This window comes from Nuphar pumila, chromosome 13 (genome assembly GCF_984573655.1).
Source record: "Nuphar pumila chromosome 13, dmNupPumi1.hap1.1, whole genome shotgun sequence".
In the NCBI taxonomy this organism is placed as follows: domain Eukaryota; kingdom Viridiplantae; phylum Streptophyta; class Magnoliopsida; order Nymphaeales; family Nymphaeaceae; genus Nuphar; species Nuphar pumila.
Window position 1 is genome coordinate 10770137 of NC_143261.1, and position 21651 is coordinate 10791787.

The window sequence follows — 21651 nt, forward strand, 5'->3', positions numbered from 1 at the left end:
GGTTCACCTCTCGGCCACGATTTTAGAGAGATTTCAGTCACTTTACCTAGAGGTGGTGTTGTTGACTCATATGTAATTTTGGTATACCAAGAAAGTGATATTAATTATTAAGGATTTTTATTGATATACTGTCATTAGGTGAAGATTCTTAATGTTCTGATGAAAGGTGAAGATTCTTGAAATCGGTCAAGAAAATAAGTGTGAAACCCAATAATAAAATACAAGTTGTGTGTTAAGCTACAACTGGGAACCTAACTTGGACTTCGAGAATTTGTGTTAGTTTTGAGTATTCACGGGTTTAATGAAACATGAAAACTAAAATTGTGTGCATTTAATAGGGGAATGCATGCAAAAGTAACTCTTATAAATAACTTAATAAGTTATTCATGCATGTGCATTGAATCATACATATTTACTTTTTAATATTAGTTCATGCATTCATACTTATTTTGTTTTGCATAATATTTGTTATTGTATGATATTTGGTTAAATGCTTGAATGGTAAGTTCAGATTGATAAATTGTTGTTGTGATATTCATCTAAAATTTATACATGAATTTGGTTTATGTTATTTTCTTACTGATTGATTTTTTAGAGAAATTCATTAAAAAACTTTGGTTTTTACCCATTTTCATAAAATTGTTTTACAAGTTTGGATGCTCAGTGATGTCTTGATTTTGCTGGCTGAAGTCTGCGAGCCTTGTGTGATCGATTTTTGGGTTTTCTGACAAAATGACTCTTATGTGATATATGATTTTTGTTTTGAGTCTATTTGACATTTATTTATTGATTAATAAAGTTTGATTTATTCTTCATTGATTAAATGCACAATTTAGTTTGTGGTTTAGTATATTAAATATGTGCAATCCTGAATCTTTAGGTTTGATTTTGCAATTGTTTTAAAAAAATCATTATTTTTACAGGAGTCAGTTGGGGTCGTTACATTGTACTTGGATTCAAATTTGGATTCGACCTAACTTGGTTTGATTCAGTCTGGTCTTGGTCCTGACCAATCTTTTTATCACTCTTTTTTAAACCATTTTTGACTTCATAAAACTTCTTTAAAAGTGATTTAATGCATTTTTAGAGGAGATTTAATACTAAACAATTTGGGAGGTTGACCAACAGTCAAGGATCATTCTGGACCATAAGTGAGTGCCCCACCTAGCCTTAACTGCTAGCCCAATGTTCTGGACGTTAGTGGTGCATGCAAGGCTTTAAGAGCTATTAGTGGGTGCATGCAATGGCTTTAAGAGTCATTATGAGTATGCTAAATGTTGTGGTCAATGGATCTCTAAGGATTTGTTGACCAACCATCTAACCCATATTTATATATACCCTGGATGGTCCTTTTAGTCTAGATATAGAGACTTCGCTTGGTTGGTGTAGACTTCATTCTTCTTCCTTTTTCTTCTTTTCACTCTTCTATGAAAAGTTATTTTTTTCGCTTTGTGGGGCTGCTAATGGTAATCGTGTCGTGATAGTGGCTTGTCTTAGTGTGAAAAGCGATCGAGAAAAACATGAGAGGTGCGGTCTTGATTGTATCCCAGAAGTGAAGTTGCAGTTCACCCTTCTATAACCGTTTTTTTGCCCGAAGGGGCAATTATCGCTTTTAAGAGAGCACGCCGCCAAGCCAATTCAGTTCCTGTCAACACCATGGTCATCATCAGGATCGTGCAGAAATTCCAACAAGTTCCTCGTAACATGTATGGAACTCTCTTAAGAAATAATTTGCAGCCCATTCCGGGCCACTTATTATGCAGCTGAAATCCCAATTCGAAAACATGAAGAAAAGTTCCCTATCCGTATATGCCTATTTTCAGAAGGCCAAGTCCCAACTAGTCGTGGCCTCTAAGCCTATAGATGAAGAAGATTTCATTATGTAGATTCTAAAAGGCTTACCTAGTGAGTATCTTGCCTTCAAGACCAACATTGAAACTCGTTCAGACTGGTTATCTTAGAAGAGCTTCACGGTCTCTTGCTTACGCCTGAGGCTCATCTTTCGGACCCAAGTCATAACGGTTATGATATGGCTCCTGTTAATCTCACGACCAAACAGCAATGTCGTGTACCTGACTCGTGGTCGTGGTTATCAGAATCGGTATAGAGGCAGGGGCAGTCGCCCACCGAACTCAGCAGGCCGTGGAGGTGGCAGAAATTCCAACTGTGAGAAGGTAGGTCATAATGCCCAACAGTGTTACAATCTGTCCAAGTATGCTCAGTTGGCTTCCGGATCTGGTTCACCTCAAGCCAACTATGTATCAACACAGAATGATAACCAGTTTCACGTTAGTGATTCATCCACGCACATTCATGTGCCGAGGAACGAGCAGACATCCTCCTACGAAAAACGAATAGTGATGAAAACTGTTCAGATTTCGGATCAGAAAATACATTGCATCGGATCGGATCCAGGACAGCCAAAATTTGTAAAATCACCTTCTCGAATCCAACTGATTTGCAACCCTAAAAATGAATCCAATCCCCTCCATCGGAAAAGGCCTCGACAAAAGAAGGGACCCTCATGGATTTGGGGACCTGAGTCATGAAATTCCGCAAGCCATACCCCAAGTCCATACGGTACCCAGTCCCGCAGGTCTGACCTGAATAACTATCAGACTTATTTGATTATGGCCAAAGCTAGGTCTCATCGATCCAACTCATGTCCAAAACCCAGTCCCTATCAAATCCAATTCATGCCGTACCGGACCATTGACAGCCCTAGTCATGAACATAGGGTGAAAGTTCTAGCGTTAAACAAGTCAGAAAATCATGTATCATAAGGACACAAACTTTTGCCATGCTCAAGAAAAACACAACCAAGTAATTAGACATCACAGATTCAATTCAATTGAGCGAGAGATCGGATCAGTAGAAAATCAGGCCTGGCTAATAATAAATGCCAGCTGATAAATATTGAATTGATAAATGAAGCTTACAACTATGTCCTTTATACACAACAGTTCCTCTAATACAAAATAGGAAGCACTAATTGGGTGAATTCTTCCCTCTTCACACCAAATGCTACATTCCTCCGGAGGCAAGTGAAATAGGTGTATGAAACAAACAATACTTACAAAGGACCAATAAAAGAATCACCTCTACATACAAGTTACACTAAAATAAGCACTTTTCACCTTGAACGGTTGCCCTGAAAAGGAAACAAGTAGGTTATGAATGCAAAATCCAACAGAAACTGCCAGAAAGCAAAATGCTATTCATTACCAAATTTAAGGAAGATTAGAGTTGATGATAGACGCAACAGTTCTTAACAGGCACATGACAGAGTTATTACATACAACACAGTAAAGCGGTAATTAATGCAGTGGATGAAGGCATAAAGAACAAAGTAAATTATTATTATTTTTTAAATCAGAGGCAAGAAGTAGGTAATGATGTGGGCTGTCCAACTAGCCCATATGTGATTCCCACCGGAAAGATTCAGGAATAAGGGACCATCGTATATGAAGAGCTCACATGCTTCTAGTCCATGCACTGAAGAATTTATTAGCCATAGGCTGTCTCAGGGATATGCCAACTTGTCCTTGCGTCGTGTCCATTGGTATGCCATTAGAAAATGGAAACACACAAAAATGGCACACCCCAAGTCCTTGTGATATAGGTCATAGATCTATTTCATTACTGGTGCACCAACACAGTGCAGTACAGAAACCCTAGCACATTAGTCTGTGTTATCTTGCAAGAGTGGGACTATTTATCGCTGACTTTTCCCACCAAGACAAATAGTCAGTGACTATTTATTGGAGCAATCAAACGTGTCCTATAGAAAATCTTAGAAGCATGTGTGAGGTACTTTAATGAAACAAGCAGAAATACAATAAAGAACCTAATAAGGTTCAACAAGAATACAAAGGAAGTGCACAAGCACTAATCCACCAAGGGATAATACAATCACAAAATGAGAATAAACTCAATAGCACAACACATGCCCATAATAGTCACAAAGGGCCAACACAAAAGGTAAAAAATATAGAATTTGATTAACAAATGTTTAAGAAAGCATGAATGAATACAAGGGGGAAAACCAGAATTTATAATACAAAGAGGATAGAATGGGGAAAGCCCAACTAGTCATTGGGCTACTCCCAACGGTCATTATGACCGCTGGGGGCTAGCCCAATGGCTAGTTGGGCTGCTTCAACAACTATATTATAATTTAAATATTAAAAAACTAAAAATAAAGCAATTAAAAAAAGAAGAAGATAAAATAGCATTTACAAGGCTGACATGTTACAGACCCTTTTCCAGCTCTAGGTCTATCCACCCAGTCTAGGATCAATCCCAGAGGAGCCCCAAAAGCATCCCACGCCAATGAGGACTTTGCACTAATTGTCAAAGTCCATGTCAGCCTGGAGTCCTACCCAGACTGGGACTCTGGTGGGATGCCACCATGGAATCTCATTCAGACTGTGTATTTTTTACACTTTAGTCCTTTTGCAAATATATTTATAGAGGTGCTTAGCTTAGGAAATTTTTAGTGAGATTTACTGAGTTCAACCTCTGAGTTTCCTTCTGATTTGTGTGATTGCCCTTTGAGGGAAAGACTATGATCCTACACCCATCCATCCAGCCTCGATAATCGCCGGCCAATCGAGAATGTTTTTGTCCCTTCCAATCGGTCCTCCACATCTGCCACGATGTCTGCATCCGCCAAGTGAGATCCCCAACTCTCTCCCTGACCTCTTCACATTGGCCATGTCCTCTACCCAATGACACACCCAGGCCACCTCGCATGCCTACCTCTTTCCTTCCCTGGCTGAGTCCCTGCCAGGACTCACCCCTTCCCCTACAGAGTTCGTGTGACCATGTCCCCGGTTTGGGACACGATTCGACCACGTCGGCAATGACTGTGTCCTCTTCCCAAGGACACACGCACGTGTGCCTGTCTCCTTCTGCGGTGCGAATTGCCGAGCTGGGCCCCACTCCGTGCGTTGGACTAACAATCCTCCCAGGGTTCAGGTTCTATCATGACGCCTGTTACATGTGTAAAATGACAGAAATACTCCTGAGGGATATTTCAGTTTACATTAACAGAAATATACACAATATATATATATATATATATATATATAGATAGATAGATAGATATATAGAGAGAGAAATGGGTAAGTGCGAATTTGATACATGCTAAATGGGTTTTCTTTGCCCTTCTGGTGTTTTTTACATAGTTTTGGCCCCATAAATTTGTTGGGAATGGTAGATTTACGAGGAATCCACACTTGGATCATGTGTTTTCGATGAAAAAAATGATATTTGGAGGCTCGAAAAATTACAAAAATTTTGGATCGGTGATTTTTCGAACCTTATAAAAACCCGCCCATGTGTCAGAATCGAATACTTCAAGAACGGATCCCTATAAAATCAAGTACATAGATCACATCTGTATGGTCAGAATTTAAAAATAAAATGGAAAAACCTTGAAAAACTCATTTAGCACATATCATTTCGCACCACTCTCTCTCTCTCTCTCTATATATACATATATATATATATATATATATAACAACCCATATTTTAACAGGTACAACACTGAAACGCATTGTAATACATGTCAGCAGGTTATAATGGCTGTGGTCATAACAATATATCAACATCACCAATAGGGATGGCAGTGGACCGGGGGAAAGCGGGGCCCCGCCTCGCCTCGCCCCGTTTGGACTGAGGATGAAGGGTATGAAACGGGGATGGAGGCGGGGACAGAAGGTTAAAATCCATCCCCGTCCGGGGATGGACGTGCACTTTTCCCCGCCCCGCCCCGCCCCATCCCCGCCTCATCCCCGTCCCGACCACTTTTCCCCGCAATATCCCTGCCCCGCCCCGCCTCATCCCCATTTGAACCGGGGATGGAGGACATGAAACGGGGATGAAGGCGGGGGTGGAGGATAAAATCTTGAGGCGGGGCGGGGGTGGAGACCTTGTCCCCCGCCCCGCCCCACTGCCATCCCTAATCACCAATGGGATCTTGAGCACAATTATCAACAAGAAGATGTTGAACACATACCTCTTCACTGAAGGCACGGTAAATGAAGTTGCTAGGAAGTGAAAGCGATGATCCTATCATCAATCTTTGTTCGGCAAAGAGGACATTCTAAACAGGCAAGAGAACAAGGCTTACACACTGCAGAAAATTAAGCAAATACTCAGAAAATATCAGGACACCTGCTCATCTCAAAAACAAATGCCACTCCAAAACAAAGAATATCATCTCACAACAAAAATGACGACAAGGCAGAAGGATTGCTGCTGTTGGGGCTTCAAAACAAACTTTACAAATATGAGAGCTTGTATCGCTATTCTCAATCGCTTCAGCTTTTTCCTTCACCTTTTCTTGCATCCGCACCTGACATTTTGTCACCATATATTAAAAAATCATGGTGAATAACATAAAAATAAACAACAGAAAAACCACAGAAGGAACTGACAAGCACTTGGCAGATGCTAAAGTGACAACAATTTACAAAAGATCATGTATTAGGAACAAAAGTTGTATTAACAAAGAAATAGATTGGTAACGACATCTTGCACACAACAGCAATCGGAAATTGAAATAATTAATTTAAAGAATATATGCCAGAAACAATTCCTTTAGCCACCGATTAAGCAAAAGTTTGCTGCACACCCAGCTACAAACTAGGGTTGTCACCGCGTCGGTTCTTACCTGACTAAACTCAATACAATATTAGGATATGCACCTACCTGAGAGTAGGCCATGCCACAGTAATGCCATTTAGAGTATGCCATGGGTGACAGAAGTCGAACACACTGTGACATGCTGACACGACTATGAGATATATGCACATTATTATAATATTTTTAAATTTTAAATAATATTTCAATAAAAGTGAATTTTTAATAGAATGTTAAAGATAGCATTTTATTGACTAAAAATTAAAAAATTTATGTGCCCAACTATACCCATACCGCTGTCACATAGAGCATGGCTGGACAAGAGTTGAGTTGAGCTGAGCCCGAGCTTGGGCTATTCAACCACAGATAAAGCAAGCTCACCACAGATTGACATTGAATCAGCTAGACCTGAGCCAAGCTTTATTATTATTATTATTTTGATGCAGGGGCGAAGCCACGTTTCGAGGAGGGTTGGCACGTGCCCACCCTGACCCGATGAAACCCTCCAAGGGGATATGGTTAAGGTGGGCAGTGCCAACCCTGACCCATAGAAGGCAAATCGCAGTGCCCACCCTTACTGTAGGCCCGACGGGCCCTGACCCTACATGCCCGACACTAGCCCTACCATCCCCTTTCCCAAAGAAATCCCTAATCTCTCTCTCTCTCTCAAATCTGCAGCTCTACCCCAGCTTGCGACCCCACAGGGCCCCCACTTTCCCTCTCTTTCTCTCTTGATTTGCACTCTCTGCAGCTCAGCCATCCCCACGAGACCGCGACCCAGCTGTGGGACCCTCTCTCTCCCCCTTCGAAGCTCTGCCCACAGCCCCACAATGACAAACCAGGCCCCCACCTCTCTCTCTCTCTCTCCCTCTCTAAACTTTCTGTGTGAACCTCATCCTCGACGGCTACTCTCTCTTTCTTGTGTTTAAGGCATAAATGCATAACTGATTATGTAAGAATTAGGTTTTCAATTAGCATTTAGGTCTTTAATGAGATGAATATTAATTAGTTATTTTTGTAGTTTTTTAATCATCATTATACATGATCCACATGCTTGATTTTAGTTAGAAATTCGGGGTTTTTGTTTCAATTAGTTTATGTACGAAAACTGTGAATGATGTTGGATAGGATTGAGGTTTTCATTTAGTTTTTTTTAAATAGCATGCATATTTAATTAGGTTTTAGAGTTTTTTGTGTTTTTTTTTCAAAGAGCATTAAGATTTTTATTTTTACTTTAAATAAGATAAATATTTAATTTACGTATTTTTGTGTTTCTAATTAACATTAAACACGATTCAACTTGCTTGAATAACATACGTGCATAATTGATGATGTAAGGACTAGGGTTTCGATTAGCATTTAGGTTTAGGGATTTCTGCATTTTTTTTGCAATTAGCATTTATGTTTTTAATGATATAGATATTAATTAGTCATTTTTATATTTTTTAATCAACATTATACATGATCTGCAGGCTTGGTTTTAGTAAGAAGGGGGTTTTGTTATTTTTTGTTTCAATTAGCTTACGTATAAATAGACACAAATATCGAGATATTATCAGTTTTCTAATAAATCTCGAAAAAATCATAAAATTTAAAAAATAAAATGAAAATGAAAAAAATAAAAAAATTAAACCTAAAGCCCAATTTCCCTCTTCCTTCCTAGTTTTTTTTCTTCCTTCCCTTTTCTTTCTTTCTTTTTTTGTTCTTTCTTTTCTTCCTTCCCTTCCTCTTTCTTCCTTCTGTCCCTTCCACTATATCTTTTTTTCTTTCTTTCTTTCAGTGTCCACGTAGGCTGGAACTTGAGGAGACGAAGCAACTTCTTTTTCTTTTTGTCTTTCTTTCTCTTTTCAAAGGTGACACGCAACCAGTGCTATTAAAAACGTGCCTCAAGGCGCAAAAAGCGCGCCTCGCCTCAAGGCGCAGCATAAAAGCGTAAATACCCTAAGGCGTACGCCTCAGGGCGAGGCGCGCCTCAAAGTGAGGCATAGACGCCTCAAATTTTTGGTCAAATGGGGGTCAAAGCACCCATTTGACTGAAAATTAGGGTTAATATATTGAGGGCCCTCATTCTCTGCTCGTTTCTCCGTGAGGCAAACAGTCTGCGTAAGCTCACCCAACAGGGGGCATTTAGCCAATCCCTTCCGCCTGGCTTGTGGCAGCAGCAATAGGGTTGCTGCAGTTGTCGCCAGCAGCAAAAAAAAGAAAAGTAGTAGAAGAAGAAGAAGAAGGGGAGGAGGGCACGCACCTGCGCAGTGGGCGGCGACAACGACTTTCTTGGTGGTGGTAGTGGAGTAGGCATAGCAGAGAGAGGGATCTAAGAGGGAGCGTGGGGGTAAACATAGAGAGGAGTGAACGAGAGAGAGACTGTCATGAAGAGGAAGAGTCGGGGTGGAGGTCGGAGCGTGGGGGTAAACCTCGATCTAAACCCTTTGTTTTAAGAGGGTCAGTTAGAGTGTTTGGATCTGGGTTGAATCTAAGTGGGTCGAACCTTAATCCAAACCATCTTAAGAGAGGGGAAATCGGTTAATGAGGTCGGATTGGGTTGGGCCCATTTGGACCCAACTCAATCTAATTACATATTTATTTAATATATATATCATTTGGGTGTTGTTATTTCAGATTGGATTGGTCATGTTGGATCCAAGATCCGAACAAAACCAAAAATGAGTCTCACATTGAATAGCTTTGGGTTTGGGTCCAAACGGACCCAACCAAATTCTAAATACAACACAATTGCATTGAATTGGAATTGGATCCAATCCAATCTCAATCCAATGCAATATAATGTAGAGATAGATTTTTAAAATGGATTTGGATTTGTATCCAAATCCAAAACCACACCTACACTATATATATATATATATATATCATCTACAGTTAGGTCTTTGCATGTCTTGACAATGAGTCCATATCCAACTCTAGACCCATAGTTCTTATCAATATGGACCTAGCTTGGATCCAACCTGTTTTAGAGATTGGATCTATCAAATGGATATGGTTTTATGACATTAAACGTTTTTTGAGCGGTTCGGGTATCTTAAGAGATCTGGCTATATATATTATTCTAAACCCGGACAGGGTTCATTGACAGGATCCAAGTCCTTGTTATGATGTTTCACAATTTTGGACCTATTACTGGATCCCAACACATTTAAATTTTTTTATTCATAATTTTAGATATTTTTTAGTCTTTTTTAAGTTCAAAATTTTTTTTTTTGAGGCATACGCTTTACGCCTCGAGGCTTACGCCTCGCCTCACCTTAGATTTTGGTGGAGCGCCTCGCCTCAACGCTTTTCACAACACTGCACGCAACCCTAACAAAAGTCAAAAAGGTATAAACTTTAGACCAAAACTAACCTTTTACAAAAATAGTAAAAACATGTGTCCCCTAGTCTCTCTGGTTACAACGGCAGGGAGGGGCGCCGCCCCTCCTGCCGTCTCCTGCCATCCCCTTTCCCTGAGTGGAGGATTGGCCTTCAGTGCTTTTTTTTTATGGGTGTCGTCAGCTGAAATGTTGGCTTGCGAAATGATGCGGTTTGGCAAGCCACACTGCAGCGTGCTGTTGTTATTGATTCCGTTGCAGCTATGTGGGCTTTCAGATGTTCGGTATGTGTTCGCTCAGGTGGCGAGTCATAATAGCTCTCCTCCCTGCGCTCTTTGTTTCCCTGAAAGCAGCAGCAGTCGAACGACTGCTGCTCTCTGTACCCTCTCTCGTTTCTATGTTGAGCACACAACCCTCCTGCCCTCTCTCCATCTCCCCGGTTGCAGGGAGGGGCACTGCCCCCTACCTGCACTCTTTCTCCCTATTCTCTCTCTCATCTCATTTAGCAAGGGAGGGGCACAGTCCTCCCCCTGCTCGCTCTCTCCCTCTTTAGGTCGGAGCGCCCAACCCAACCCACCCCACCTCTTACTCTCTCTCTCTCTACCACCGAGGTGGTATCCCATGTGGTAAGCAGGGTCCTGTGCCAAGTTGTAGGCCCAGTTTCGAATCTCCCCCACATGAGGGCTACTATTGCTATGGTAGGGGTCAGCCTAACCCCAGCTCCTGTCCTCTCTCGTACCTTCCTGTTGCCTTCAGTTGCACAACAGCTGAAGCATAATACTGAGCTGGGCTCGGTTTGAATTGGGCCCAGCCTAGTTCTTTATACTGGAGTACCGAGCCTAGGCGCGGTCCCATCCAGGTTGGGGTCCCGAGCAGGCTCGGTCTGACCGCCGAGCACACCCCATTGGAGCCTGGCTTAGCTATAACCGACAGAGTCGTGGGCTGGTCACTGTCTGCAGCAGTGACTCAGGCATACTGGGAAGGATTGACCGAGGTGGGCTCGATCGAGCCTAGCTCGGTCCCCGCCTTCTGCTGGTCGGACACACAACCAAGTTGAGTCGGCTGGCACCGAGCCAAGCTCGATTCACCCTGTCGCGCCCTCCCTTTCTCTCTTGTGGTTTGCCGGAGAGTCGGTGGCCCCTGCGGCACCCTCCCTGTCCTGTTGGTTAACGGAGGGCCGACAGGAGAGCCGGTGGCCCCTGTCGCACCTTCCTCCCTCTCTTTGTGTGCGGGAAGAGTCTGGCAGGTGGCCCCTGTCGCCCCTCTCCCTCTCCTTTGGGGCCTGTCTGCCCCCTTCCTCTGTTGCCTGTCAGGGGATCGACATGTGGTCGGTGGCTCCTGCCCCCCCTGGTCTCTCTCTCTCTTCGATGTTTTCGACCGGGAGGGGCTTGCCTTTGCCACCCTTTTGTTTCTGGCAGGCAAATGAAAGGCCCCTACTGCCTCTCTGTTCCGACAGGCAGGGGCGATGCCCCTGCTGCCCTTCTATTCCAGCAGGCAGGGGCTTGCCCATGCTACCTCTCTGTTTCCGGCTGGCAGGGGGCTCGCCCCTGCCGCCCTCCTGTTCTAGCAAGTAGGACCGACACTCCCTGCCTGACTCCCCATTTAGTGAAACCAAATGGGTTTTTGCTTGTGTCGTTTGGTAAAAGTTGTTGGAGCACGTAACCACGTCCAAAACCCTATGGTGTCGAATTGGGATCGACCTCAACTCAACCAACACTTGCGATGAGTCGATAATCATGTTTTGTTTGTTTGCGGTTCGTACGAAGAATCACGCTCTGGATCCGCGGCCCGAGCCCCGTATCACCTACACTCGTAGGCGCACGCAGCGACACAACATCCCAAGGTAGGGAAAAGTCACACGAAGATTTTGGATGAATGAAATAAAGTATAAGAATTCTGAAATACAATAATTGATTTTTCATACATGCTTACATGTAGAACAATATAACTTGTGATTGCCTGTTTTGTGTTTCCTCGTTCCTACTCTTCTAAAATTACATGCTTAATGTTTGCTATATGGGTAGGCTCATTTCTACAGTGATTCTCATTACTACGTTTATGTACTTGCTTGTTGTTGTAATTGCACTGTAGATGCTTTGTTTGTTATTACATGTTGAATCTTGTTGCCGCCCTCAGGCAAGCCTCGTAGGGTGTGCAGGTGCGCGTACCATATCTTGCACCCTTCGGAAAGATGCGAAATTGTTTACCAGCACTAAAAGCTCAAGAGGAGGTGTTCCCTTGTGCAAGGCTGACTTCTCAAGAACAAATTTTGCTTATAAAGCTTGTGATCTATTTATGCGTTGTTAGATGCAACTAATTGTACACTGAGTCAGTTACTCAAAAGGAATGATTGGATCCACAACAATCTCAAGACATGTTTAAGATTTCCTATTTCATAGTGTTTGAGCATGCCAAGTATATTGTCACTGAGCACCTCAAGGTGTGCAATGAGCACGCTGTTGAAATAAGTGAAAATAATGATCTTCGCATCCATAGGCCAAATGCTCAAAGAGCAATGCATGTCATGTATAAACTAAAGGAATTACAAGATATTAAATGATTTCCCTCTCATCGTAGTCGTACCTTCGGGCAGGCGTTAGTTTTGGATCATGGATCCGACCCGCACCACATTCCAAGGATCCACCTCGGGATGCGTGGGCGGTGACATATTTGTAATTTGTTTTTATTACTTGTGTAATGTTATACCCTGTACAATACTTATAAGTAATAAGAGAAAAGGGAAAACCCTATTGCCGCCGACTCCCCTCTTCTCTCTCTTCTCTCTTTACCTCACCTTTGTCTCTTGCAGGTTGATCTTTTTGACATGGTATCAAAGCACAGGTGCAGAAATCAATCATCTAGAAGACCAATAAGGGCCAGCACGTGCTTCTAAAGGACGTAGGATTTATTTATGTCCCTTTTCCTTAATCAGATTTTTTTTTCTTTCTCTTTTTCCTTAATCCTTTTCCACGTCATTCTAGTTTCTCTTTCGGTTCTTTTCATTTTCAATAATTTTCTGGTACGCACGTCTTAATATTCTGTTCCAGTCTGCCGAATCTTTGATTTTTTCCCTAAAAATATTTCTGTTCAATATTTTTCTGGTTCGCACGTCACTATCCCTCTGTGTGACGAAGGCACTGATATTATTTTCAACACACAACATTGCTGTTTTTCTCTAAATATTTTTCTGGTTCGCACGTCACTACTCCTCTGTGTGACGAAGGCACTGATATTATTTTCAGCACACAACATTGTTGTTTTTCCCTCAATACACTGTCAGTACAGTCGACATTTAGCATTCTATTTTGGAATCATCCCATTCCTATTTCCTATCTGTTATTGCATTTCATTCTTCATATAATCCATGGATTCCAAGTTGAACCCGAGTTTTCTTACTCACCTCATGACCCACAAGTTATCCCATGATAACTACTTACTTTGGAAGCGTCAGATTGTGCCTTTTATTCGCAGTCATGGTCTTTATGGGCATCTAGATGGGCGATCACCCGCCCCACCTACACATATCATGCAAGAATAAACAGGTGAAGATGGGAAGGTGAGTCAACTTCGAACCACCAATCCTGCTTATGACATATGGGTACAACGGGATCAGACATTAGTTGCTTACATAACTTCCATACTTTCTGATCGTGTTTTACAAACTATTTCTGATGATCAATCTGCTGTCGAGTTGTGGAATGGACTAGCTCATTCCTTTTCTCAGGTTTCTCAATCTCGGGCTTTGCAACTCAAGTGGCAATTCCAATCCATGCGAAAAGTAAACAAATCTATTACAGAGTTCAGGGTGATTACAGATCAGTTAGCTTCCATTAAAAGTCCTGTATCAGATAAGGATATCGTACAACAGGTATTAGGTAGCCTTGGACCTGAATATCGCATGTTTTGCACAACACTCCAGGTTGTCTCAGTTCTTCCATGTTTTGATGATCTTCAATCTAAGCTTTTGCAATATGAGGTTAGTTTAAATCAGGAACACGCATCAGATGATGCTCATCCTGTGATGATGGCACATACGCCTATTCAAACATGAGTCTTATTTACTCCTCCTCGTCCCAATGGAACACCTATAAACAAAGAAGGATTACTACCTACACCAGGTGGAGGAGGTATTGGCTCAGGCAGTGTACCACAAGGGGGACGCGTTCCTACTTGTTTTCTATGCAATAAGCGGGGACATGTTAAAGCAAATTGCTGGTACAATCCTCAGAACCAGAACAAAACAGGGAGGCCAAATAGTAGGCCAGGGCAGAAGGCAACTCAGACGTTTGCACGCACTCCTCAGGGACATGTTCTTCCACAGGACGTACAAAATATCCTTATGACTACTTTCAATCAGATGAACTTGCGCCAAAATGATGAAGGTATATGGTATATTGATTCAGAGGCAGCAACACATGTTACTTCTGATGCAGGTAAATTTTCTCACTTGACTCCTTACACTGGAAATGGCACTATAGTCATAGGAGATGGATCTCACCACCCCATCTCTCGCACTGAAAATGTCTCTCTTTCTTTGCCTGAATCTCAATTACCCTTGTCAAATGTCTTACTCACACCTGCTATTCAAAAGAATATTCTATCAGTGTCAAAATTAGTTGATGAAACAAATTCTTCCGTTGAATTTACTCCTTTTGTTTATCTTAAGGATCTTCACACCAAGAAGACGCTCGCTAAAGGTGAACGGCGCGAGAACATGTACGTCTTTGAAGAATCTCATGTGCCTTTGAAGACGTCGTCTTCCGTAGCCGTGGCTTCTTCAGCTTCTTCCTTTCCAACATTTTTTGAGTCGATCTACAGATCAAAGTTCTTCATCTAGAGTCTTGAAACTTAATAAGCCAGACTTATGGCATCTCCGTTTGGGTCATTGTAGTCAAGTTTTTCTTGACAAGTCTGCTAAAGGTTTAATACCCGCAGTCAGTTTAGAGTCAAAATGTCCAAGTTGTCACTTATGCAAAAGTCATGTACTTCCTTTTCATAGTATCAATAAAAGAGCAACAAAGCCTTTTGAGATTATATGCTCAGATGTTTGGGGTCCTGCGCCCACTGCCTCTCTCTCTGGATCTCGATACTATGTACTCTTTCTAGACACTTACACTCGATTTAGTTGGATTTACTTCATGAAAAACAAACAAGAAGTTTTCAAGTTGTTCAAACAGTTTCATGCACTAGTCCAAAACCAATTCAATACCAATGTTGTATATTTCCAGTGTGATGGGGGGAGAATACATATCCCATGATTTTAGTGAATATTTGAAGGAGCATGGCATTACACGTAACATTTCTTGCCCTCATACCCCTCAACAAAATGGAGTAGCTGAGAGAAAACACATGCATATTGTTGAGACAGCCTTGAGCATGATGCACACTGTGGGTATTCCTTTCTCTCTTTGGACAGAGGCTTTCCATACAACTGTTTACGTTATCAACAGGTTGCCCATGACCATCCTTGAAGATAATTCTCCGTATTTTGTTCTTTATAATTGTTATCCATCATATGAAGAACTACATCCTTTTGGTTGTGTATGTTATGTTCATATTGATCATTCATTGAGAAATAAGTTTCAAGACAGAGCTGTACAATGCAAGTTTCTTGGGTATGCAGATGACTATAAGGGATACAGGTGTTATGATCCTCATACAGGCAAAATTCGGGTATCTAGAAATGTTGTTTTTGATGATGAAAATTTTGACACTCTGGGTTCATCTTCCACAGATACACAGGACGGTTATGATCCTTGGCTTAATGACTCACTTTTATATGACTCGTTGCCTTATGAGGATTCATCTTTATTGACAAACAATGAACATTATACTTTCGATGTGGAACCGCATATGGAAGACATTCCTCCTACAACAACATCCTCACGTTTTTCTGGTCTTGTTTATTCTCGTAGAGCTCATCCAGTCAATGATGAGACTCCTCTACGACGTTCCACTCGGATTAGACATCCTATAGATCGCTAAGTAAGTTATAACAATTTCTCTTTGGATTTTCAAACATTTCTAACTAGAGTGTCCAAAGAAACAGAACCTTCCTCTTTTCATGAGGTTGTACATTCCCGTGCCTGGGTAAAGGCGATGAATGAGGAAATGAAAGCATTGCATGAATGCAATACATGGGAAATTGTACCAAGGCCAGATAACAAGAATGTTGTAGGATCCAAATGGGTGTACAAAATCAAGCACAAACCGGATGGCAGTGTTGAGCGCTATAAGGCTCGTCTGGTTGCACGAGGCTTCACACAGCAGTATGGGCAGGACTACGATGAAACGTTCAGCCCAGTAGTAAAATTGGGCACCGTCAGGATTATCATTGCATTGGCGTTACAACATGGATGGTCACTCAGTCAACTTGATGTTAAAAATGCTTTTCTGCATGGTGAACTAAAGGAAGAAGTTTACATGGAGCAGCCACCTAGTTATAGCATGCATGATCCATCCAATTGGGTATGTAAACTTCGACGCTCTCTTTATGGCTTGAAACAAGCTTCTCGATCTTGGTTTGAAAGTTTTTCCACGGAGATCCAACATCATGGGTTCACTAAAAGTGTTCTAGACCATTCATTGTTCATATTCAAAAGTGATTCAACTATTGTTTGGGTGCTTATATATGTTGATGACATCATTATTACCGGGAGTGATGAGGTTCACATATCTTGGGTTAAGTCTATGCTGATGGCTAAATTCAAGATGAAAGACTTGGGTCCCTTGCGATATTTTTTGGGTGTGGAAGTTGATAGTCGAGATGAGACTATTACATTGAGCCAACATAAGTACACTATTGATATTTTACTTGCTACAGGGATGGAGAATTGTAAACCAATTAGCACACCTTGCCTTCTAAATCATAAGCTAAGTGCTAAAGAAGGCACTACTTATCATGATCCTACTTTGTATCGTCGAGTTGTAGGGATGTTACAATACTTAACATTCACTTGGCCTGACATAGCATACTCTGCCAATCAGGCTTCACATTTTATGCATGCTCCTACAGATGTACATATGGAAGGAGTCAAAAGGATCCTTCGATATTTAAAGGGTACGATTGGAGATGGCTTGATGTATACCAAGGACACAGCTTATATGTCAGGGCATCGACTATTCACCTACACATACGCGGACTAGGTTGGTGATCCTGACGAGCGTAGATCAGTTTCGGGGTATTGCATTCTTATCGGCAATAATATTGTAACATGGAGTAGCAAGAAGCAAAAGGCAATGGCGCGATCTAGTACTGAAGCAGAGTATCGTGCAATGGCAGCAGGAACAACCGATGTTACATGGGTGAGACATCTACTGCAAGAATTACAAGAACCGATCTCGTCCTCTATGCTTCTTTGCGATAATCAGAGTGCTATTAATATTGCCTTCAATCCCATCCTTCATTGTCGCACGAAGCATATCGAGATCGATCAACACTTTGTTAGACAAAAGGTGGAAGAAAAAGAAATTGAACCTGCATATGTTCGGTCAGATATGCAAGTTGCTGACATCTTTACCAAGGGATTATCCACTCATCAGTTTTGGGCACTCAAAGACAAGTTGAGCATGATCAAAGACCATACTCAACTTGAGGGAGGCTATTAGTTTTGGATCATGGATCCGACCCGCACCACATTCCAAGGATCCACCTCGTGATGCGTGGGCGGTGGCATATTTGTAATTTGTTTTTATTACTTGTGTAATGTTATACCCTGTACAATAGTTATAAGTAATAAGAGAAAAGGGGAAACCCTATTGCTGTCGACTCCCCTCTTCTCTCTTTACCTCACCTTTGTCTCTTGCAGGTTGATCTTTTTGACAGCAGGTACGATCGTACTTTTAGACAAGTATGTCACATTGGTATTACAATGTTTAGATGATGAGGTTGTGACAATCTCGAAGCGTACATATAGCACAATGCTGAGATCAATAAATGGTGACAACTCGCCTTCACAGGCAAGATGCTCGAGTGGGTCTAACAGACTAGAGCATGTAGAATGGGGCAGCGGTTAAGAAACTCCCGTCGTACCTATTCGACCTTCACGGTTCATCAAGGAAGACGATGGATGGTAGAAAAACTCCAATGGATAGGTTGTTAACAACCACCCCACGAGCAAAAGACTCGGGTTCTCCAGTCATCGAAGTTAGGAGAATTGGGATTACCATAAATTATCCTAGGTGGTAACTCTCAGGTACTTCTACAGAAGTTGGATGCATCCATGGGCCACGAATGCCTTTGGGGATTTACTCTCTTGGTCCCTGACCGTTTCCTTAAGAGAGAACTCAGTCAGTCAAACGGGTTAATGAAAAAACACCTGACATAATAAAACCCAGGATCGGTCTCGATTGTTTCTACGTTTCGCATCTGTGCGTACCCACAGGCCAGTTAATATCAGAACTTCAAGAATATCTCTTTCATAATAGTTATAGATGATTGAGATTTGTACTACTTAAAATGCTACTGGCATATCTGTTTAAAGACAATAGATCTTTGCATATGTTGCACCTGCTAGAATAGATTAAATATTGTACTTGTTGCTTTTAATATAATAAATTGCTTATATCATGAATCTCCTGCTTTATTTTATTCTACATTGTCTATTCGTGCACCTACTAGTTTGTTATGAAACTGACCAATTTCATGGGCAGGTGATGAGTAGGACTTCATAGGCGGCCGATGGCGCGATGCAATATAGCTCGAGATTTTTCTTCTTTCAGATGGCGTCTTGGCTCTGAGTTTTGAGTTTTTCTTTAGATTATTGGATAGTGGAAAAATGCTCATTTTGTAATAAACTGCAGATTTTATTAATAATCTATTATTTTGGTTCCTCACTTCCCTTCAGTAGTTGTTTCATTAGTAATGATAATTTTACTGCTAACGTAACTTAAAATTTGACAACTGGTGTTTCTTTCTAAATTGCTTCCGTTGTCGATTTTAAAGTAAAAACTCTTATCTTGAAAGGTTTTTCGTCAATGTTTTCAAATTCACAAGTTGAAATTTTGGGGCCTTACATTCTTACGACGTCGACGCGGGTGCGGCACCTGTTTTGCCGAAATATGATACGACTCAGGTCTTCTTCTCCATTCCCCACGATTTGGAGGTTGCATTCTTTCCTTGCGAATGCTTGTCGAAGAAGATCAGAGCAGGGTCGTGCAGGAGTGGAGATCACGCCTCCCTGCGATACAGAGTACCCTATGGCACCCAGACGCAGGAGATGATGGACATGAGATGGAGCCAGCCGAGGGAGTTGCTCTGCCTCGATGTTGTGGCGAGGACCGTCCCCTCCAAGAGAGAGCTGAGGAGGCACCTCAATTGGAAGACCTTCGGCTTGCTGCTGGATCACCACCGAGAAGGAGGTGGCTCAACTACCGAAACAGGCTTTCGATCTCGATGTATGATCTTCCCCACCATGGAAGCTTCGTGCCACTGCGCCACCGACAGAGGTCGATGATCACCACCCGAAGTCTGCCCACCCAACAAAAAACTTCTAGCTCTGCCACTAGGTACGAGTACGGAGGACAAAATGTGGGTATGGGGACACAGCTAAATATATACTAAAAAATACATATTATATATCTAAAATATATACTGAAAATATATATTATATATCTAAAATATATACTGAAAATATATATATTATATATTAAAAATATATAGATTATATATTAAATATATATATTATATATTAACAATATATAATATAGTATAATATAATATAGGACACGCCATTTGCCTTGTCCAGGTACCAGTACCAGTGTCGACACGGGTACGGCACCCTAAGTGTTGTGTCCCAGTTATATAGGACCAGACTCAACCGTGATCCCGAATCTGTTAAAATCCAAGATTTTTACATATAAAAAATTATTAGAAAATAGAGGTTTTACCCCATAAACCATATCTAGTCTTCCCATCAAGACCTAGACCCAGATCTGATCCTCTCTAATCCAGATCCAATCAGATCCAGATAAAAATCCCACACCAGCACCCCAAAGTTGGATATCGATCTGGCCCAGCTCTGATTACGCTAGAAATTTCCTGGCATGTAACTAGGCAAATGACTTATATATAGTAGGTTAACAATACTTGCAAGACAAGAAAGGGATACCTTCAAGCGAGCAACAAGAGCTTCTAATTCAGCACCTCTATTTCTTTCATCTGCAAGTGGTTTGGTCAATTCATCTGATCGTTGACTCTCCTTTAGCACATGAACTTTAGTCTCACCATCATGTGTTTTTAGGTCAACCTCAACGCCAGTTCCCCAATTGGTTCTTCGACCATTTAATTCCGAGGCAACTGTGCCATCTTTTTTAAGTTTAGCAACAAGTACCCACATATTAGCAAGTTCATTTTCCAACTCTGCTTCTCTTTTTTTGGCCTCGTCATATTTTTTCCTGTATTCTACTTCCACGAGCTCTTTTTCAGCCAAAAATGTCTCAAGGACAGCTTCTCTTTGTTTTCTTGCATGCAGTTCGCTCTTCATATCATCAAGGTCAAGGTTCCAATAATCAACGTCATCAAAAACAGAATTTTGGATTTCGTTTCCCCTGGAACTCAACCTCCCTCTTCTCCCATGTTTATTTTCATCAATCTTGCTTTCAGAATATTTCCGAAAGCCACCATTACAAGTTTGAAGGCTGGATCCCCTAGAATACGCCATTTCTTGAGCAGCGAGCAGTTCTTTTGCTTGTCTTGCATTCAGCAAAGAAAGCTTGGTGACTTCACTTGCAAGATTTTTTAACTCGACAGCAGCAGATGAAGCTAGTTCCTTTGCATAAGATGCTTCTTCTGACAGTTTCTGATTCTGAGCATGCAAAGCATCTGCATTCTCAATTAGTTGAAAGTTTTCTTGCTTCAGCTTGTTGTGCTCAGTTTCCTACATAAAAAAACGCAAAAAGTTAGCCACTTCGTGTTTAAGAAGCAAACTGATTACAAATGACATCCTCACACAAACATTCCATGTAGTCAACATGGTACAAGAGTTAATAAAAGTCTTGCCCAAAGCAACAAATGAAACAGCCAAAATTTCAGAGGTATCGGAAAAGAATAAACTTTGTGCTTCTTCAACATAAAGACACTATAATGTAAATGGGGAAAGAAAGGAATAAACAATCAAGCAGGCATACACAGCACCAGCAGGCCCCATTATCCCAATTGCTCACAAACATTTTGAATTTTTACAAAATTGAGCACTAGGTAGGGTGTATGGAGCTTGCACACCAACCACACATCCTATGGCCAGATTCTCAGATATGACACACCAACAAGCTGTAGGTACAGCATTAACCCATTTGATTGTGCCATATTCTTGATTCTAGTGACTCAAAGTACACGCATTCAAGCTTGCACAGAAATCAATGTGATTCCTTGTTAAATGCTTTAAGAGGAAAAACACAGCTGCATAAAAAAGGTAGAAATAATTTCTGCAAAAACACACAAGACAAGGACCATTTTGTAATCTAGTTTACAAGGCAAGAACTGAATTTACAAAAAATCATTTTGGTATTACACATTAAATCCTATTGAGTAAATAACATATTCTCTTTTGGAAAATTTTCAAATACCCTCCAAACTTTTTGGTCTAATCCATACACATACCAAAAGTTTGAGTTTGCAAATTCACACCAAAGTTTTTACTTGAGTTAATCAAATTACCCTAATCATGAATTAACACTCGGT

General features: G+C 41.3%; 1 protein-coding gene across 1 annotated transcript in view; it reads right to left on the reverse strand.

The window, feature by feature from the left end:
* Positions 1 to 2870: 2870 nt before the first annotated feature.
* The window catches only part of LOC149817738 (kinesin-like protein KIN-7D, mitochondrial), a 57533-nt gene continuing 38752 nt past the window's right edge, over positions 2871 to 21651 (reverse strand). Inside the window, exons 22-25 of the mRNA XM_089984075.1 lie at positions 20081 to 20848; positions 6232 to 6361; positions 6023 to 6139; positions 2871 to 3151 (exon numbers count right to left, since the gene is read on the reverse strand). Coding sequence (XP_089840201.1) covers positions 6054 to 6139; positions 6232 to 6361; positions 20081 to 20848 — 984 coding nt within the window. The 3' untranslated portion in view covers positions 2871 to 3151; positions 6023 to 6053. The remainder of the gene's footprint in view (positions 3152 to 6022; positions 6140 to 6231; positions 6362 to 20080; positions 20849 to 21651) is intronic.